General features: G+C 53.0%; 1 protein-coding gene across 1 annotated transcript in view; it reads right to left on the bottom strand.

Moving 5' to 3' along the window:
* Window positions 1-4,971, bottom strand: part of Srebf2 (sterol regulatory element binding transcription factor 2) — a 62,744-nt gene that overhangs the window by 5,208 nt on the left and 52,565 nt on the right. The window contains exons 13-16 of the mRNA XM_004642580.3: window positions 4,084-4,201; window positions 2,941-3,050; window positions 1,817-1,949; window positions 482-650 (exon numbers count right to left, since the gene is read on the bottom strand). Coding sequence (XP_004642637.1) covers window positions 482-650; window positions 1,817-1,949; window positions 2,941-3,050; window positions 4,084-4,201 — 530 coding nt within the window. The remainder of the gene's footprint in view (window positions 1-481; window positions 651-1,816; window positions 1,950-2,940; window positions 3,051-4,083; window positions 4,202-4,971) is intronic.

Genomic DNA, 4,971 nt, shown 5'->3' with positions numbered 1-4,971 from the left:
GAGAGAGAGAGAGAGAGAGAGAGTCAGTCAGTCCGTGTGTTGTGTGTGTCACAGCGGCCTCTTGAGGGCAGGCAGGCGGGCGGGCGGGCCTCTGGGATGCACTGTGGAAACATTGCACGGTACCGCCAGAACATGCAATGCAACTACAATGCACCGCAGTCACCTGCCAGATGGGCGCAGGCAGTGGCGAGGTGTGTGAGAGGGCAGGGCCCGGGAGGCCAGCAGCACAGCACAAGCTATGAGCAGGCTGCATGAGCCACTGCACAGCCCTGGCCAACTGCAGTTCACCTGGGGCTGCGCAAACGTGGCCCCTAGGAGCTGGGACTCAGCTGAGGACGGGTGCTGACATGAATGTTTTCAGCCCCCAGGGACTGGAGAGGGTATCCACCTAGGCAAACGGGCCACATTCTGGGAGTAGGCAAGGGTGCTGTCACAGCGTGGAGGCCAGCACATTTGAAGGGACAGCTGAGCCCCTACTCACGTGGTTGAGGGCGGGGTCAGAAGTGGCCTCGCTGACATTGAGGCTGCTCCACAGGTGGCCGCTGGCCCTCTCACAATGGCAGAAGGAATTCTGCTGCCCATCAGCTTTCCCAGAGAGTGAGGCGTGCATAGCTTTGCAGGCATGAAAGACGGCCTTCACCAGGGGGCTCCTGTGGCCGTGACAGGGAGGGAGAGGCAGGTCACAGTGTTACCTCGATAACAGAGGCACCTAAGAGGTGACCACCATCCCCCACACTGCTATGACACATTGCCACCATGGTTCCCAGTTGCCACCTCCAGATCTGCAGGCCTGCCAGGAGCAAGGGCAGCTTATCCCCTTTCATTTGATGCTAGGACCAGAAATCCAGGCTCAAACAATCTGCATCTCAGTTTCCTTACTATAAGGCGACTATAATATCAATTGCTATCACCTATGGTGATAAAGATGTTGAGCTTACCTGTTCTCAGAAAAGTGGTATTAATGTTTCTAGAGACACTGTGAGGCTGGGTGTGGGGGAGTGATGCCCACTGAGGCGATGGCCTCACTCTGCAGCTTAGGAGTGAGGGGACTTCAGCAACTTGCCTGCTTGGCCTCAGCTTCCCCAGGGAAGCTGGCGGGTGGCACACTGTGGCACGCTAACACAGTGCTGGCGCAGGGTTGGGGACTTAAAATGGGACTACTCAAATGGAAGTGGGCCATGGGCATCAGACCCACTGCAGGAAAATAGGACTCTAACCTGCCTGCCCCCTTTGCTCGGCTGCCTCCCACATTCCCAAGTGGCAAGCAGTCTACTTAGCAGAGACGTGTGTCTGCCTTGGTGCTCAGGCCAGGACCCCTTGGGGCCTTTCTACCTCACAGCACCTTACAGTTTATCTCAGGAGCACTCAGATCAAATCAGGAGAGTCAGGCCACCCATCACTATGGGCCACATGCCCCCAAGACACAGGCACCCGTCTCAGAAAACAGTGTCAGAAGTGCTCTGCTCAGGCCTCGTGCCACAGGCCCTGTACTGTAGAAGGCTGATGGAGCCAAAGGGGTGAGGGGTGGCTGAAAGGAACCAAGACACAACACAGGAGCCGCCAAGATACACTCATCTCCTCATCTCAGCAGCCTGCGGCGTGTGGAGGCTGTGGGGGAGGCCTGAGAAGCAGCAGGCAGCTGCTGGGACAGCTGTGAGCTGCGCACCACACGTACACATCTCTCCTTGGTGCCTGCTCCTCTGCTATGGCCCCCATCTATCGCAGAGTTCTAACCCTGCACCCCAACAGAGCCACCCACACCTCTCTCCCACTAACCCACACAAGGCCGCTGGAGAGAAGCAGGAGGCTTACGCACTCGGTCAATTCCAGGGCGCTGGGAACACGCTCCACATCCGTGAAACAGGAGCGCACAGCCGCATCATCTCCCTGGAGCCAGCTGATGGCCAACGTGACTGCGGATGTCCACCAGCGGCAGATGAGGTCTGGCCCTACAGGGAATGGCAGAAACGCTCTAGCACCCACGGCAATTTGTTTTGTGGAGCACAGGGCTCTGCAGCCACTGCTCCACAGCATCTCTACCACACAGCAATGGGCAGGGGGCTCGTATGTAATGACCTGCAATCTTTTGGAAAAGGCCTGGTAATATGTCTCACTTCTATTAATCTCATTTGGGGCAATCCATCAGACTAAAATAGGATTAAATAGACAAGTTTAACAAAATGTTCACTGTAAGGGCTAGACACAACCTAAATTTCCAATAGCCATGAAAACCACTGCCTTCCAAGTATCTGTAGTAATGGACTCATTTTAGAGTGGTTTAAATTCTCTCTTCTGAGTCTCAGTTTTCTTAATTGCAAAATGTGGATAACAGGATCTCATAAAGCCCATGGGGATGGTCACACAAGACCAAAGGCTGAGAGCATGCACTCTTCTGCTTGTAAAGTAAGATGGATCACGAGGTCAGGATGCTGTTCTGGTGTCCTTCCTTCCCTAGGGAGACAGGGCAGAGGGTAGCGTGGTACCCCCAGCCTCTCCTCAATAGTGCAGAAGCCCAAGAAAGGGCAGCAGATGTGCTATCCCCTTGGCAATGCAGGACAAGGAGCAGAGTCGTGGGGCTGGCGGGGTATGCTATGACCCCTGCAGTGGTGGGGAGCCCGACGGACGTCCAAACAGAAGTCTTCGGGATGAAGGGCAACACCAGCCCCAGGATACCATGTGCCAGGAAGGCAAGCATCTACCAACCCATTCTGGCATCTAGGCGAGGTCCTGACCTGGCTCCCTTGGCACGCTGAGCAGACAATCACATACCCTGCCCAACTCACGTGGATGAGTGCCCTCATCTCTGAGCCTAGAATGCTAACCATGGTGGTAACTGGGTTGGGGCAATGTAGGGGCAACGGAACTAATCCTGGACCTGTATTAGACAAGAGGCTGGACAGGATGCAGCAGATGCCCTGTCCCCAATCTACAGACACTCACCGAGGGCTGACTTGAGCACAGAGCTGCTAGAGCATGGCGGGGCTGCAAACCCCACCGAGTCCACAAAAGAATGAAGTAATTTCAGGTACTCCAAAGCACTGGAGAATTCACTAGAAAGAGAAGAAAAGGTACAAAACATAGACAAACCCATTCAAGTCCCGATGTTCAGCTCTTGACACCTGAAGGCCTGCTCCCTGTACCATTCTAGGCACACCAAGCTCACGCTTCACATGCTACACAGCCCAGCCTTTCTCCTCCTCCTCTCCCTAACCAACACCAGTGCCTCCCTGAGGGCCCCATTCCAATGTCATGTGCTTCCAGAAGTTTCTTAACTCCCAGCTGGAACTGCCTCTCAAGACACAACCTGCACAAAATGATTTTGGCACCTCTGTGTCTCTCAGGTCATATTCTTTTTTTCCCCCGTATTTTTAGGGAAGGGTACAGGGGCCTTGTGTGATTTAGTGAGAGAGAGAAGGTCTACAGGGTGTTCAGGGTCTCACTACTAGATCGGACTCTTAGAGATCCACCTGTTTACAGCCTCCCAAGTGCTGGGATTATAGGCCTGTGCCACCACGCCCAGTCTCAATTGCCATCTCAGTGCGGCCCGGGGTCAGGGCCTGTATGGCAGGCCCAGGGATCGAACCCCTGGCCCAAGCACTTGCTTACAGGCGCTTTAATCCACTGAGCTATTAGGTTGGCCTGTAGGTCATATTCTGTGCCTATCATCACCATCTATGTAAGACTTAAAACTGCCTGGCAAGCTTACCCAGGGACTGGGCCCCCTAGATGTCAGAGGTATCTGCCCTTTGTCAAGCTCTCCATGTCCCATTCCTATCCCTTCTAGATAGGTCACCCCAAAAGCAAAGCAAACCAGTCAAATTCCTGACACACTACAACAAGTGGCTCTGCTTGTTGAGGGGGTAACTCAGTTGGGAGAAGGGACTTAGTCTAGAAAAAAGTCACACTTCACAGGAAGCTCTATTTTTGAGAAATAAATACAAAGGAGTAAGGAAAACAAAAAAGAAAGAAAGAAATACAAAGCAATCATTCTGTTTCTGGGACCACCTAACACCAGGGCTTGTTCCTGTCCCCGGTGCATCCTGGGTGAATGGGGCCAGATGCAAGGTGGTCTGGGGACTTTACCAGCTCTCTTCTTCCTGGTCTCCAACCTTCTTCTTGGCCTGAGGTTTCACCAAGGACTCTACAGCTCGCTCCAGCAAGTTCTTACAGAAGGCCTGGTGGACCTGGGCAATGGGGTCAGCTGAAAAAGAGAAGAACAAGAAGGGTTAAATGAGTTTTCCAATTTCTGAGCTCTTTTGGTACTAAAGGTATGCCGCTCAGTGGTGCAGTGCATGGTTAACAGGTGAGAGGCCCTGAGTTCAATTCCAGCACCACAAAAAAGATGGGTCTTACAGTGGACTGAAGAGTTGAGTCTGCTTCTGGATTAACCCCCCAGGTCGTGTGTGGTGTGTGTCTTGGCACAGAACTCAGAACTGTGGAGGACCACCTGAACAGCTCTCCTCGAAAGAAGAGCGACTGTCTCCATCCTGGCTGAGCCTGACCCTCTTCCCTTGTATTGATATGTACAGAGCTGGCTAGGACTTCTCTTTATCCTTTCAATTGGCCTTAAGCAATGTGTATTGGTCCAGCTGAGGTGCTGGTGATAGTGTTTGAAGGTAGCATGCGTGTTTCCCTGATAACCTATACCAGCTCTTTAATGTGAGCTGAGTTGAGATAGGATGAAGGGCCAGTGCACTGCCAGCTGAGATCAGCCTCGAGATAGAGGCTGTGACTTCCTGGGGCTTGAAGAGCCAAAGCACCAGACACCCCCTAAACATTAGATACTATCTCAATAGCATAATGCAAATTACTTTCTCTGCATATCCCCTCTGCACATGGCAGAGGTGAATGTAGGCCACCCACCTAGCTCAGCTCACAGCATTCACCTACTTCCCACAATTCTCAGTCATTCCTCCTCAAGCCACTCCTCCTCCACTGAATAAAACCTGGGTGCAGCCCTGGGTCAGTCTC

The sequence above is a fragment of the Octodon degus genome, unplaced genomic scaffold (genome assembly GCF_000260255.1).
Source record: "Octodon degus isolate 3935 unplaced genomic scaffold, OctDeg1.0 scaffold00156, whole genome shotgun sequence".
NCBI classification, from domain to species: domain Eukaryota; kingdom Metazoa; phylum Chordata; class Mammalia; order Rodentia; family Octodontidae; genus Octodon; species Octodon degus.
This window is presented reverse-complemented; position numbering and strand designations above follow the sequence as displayed.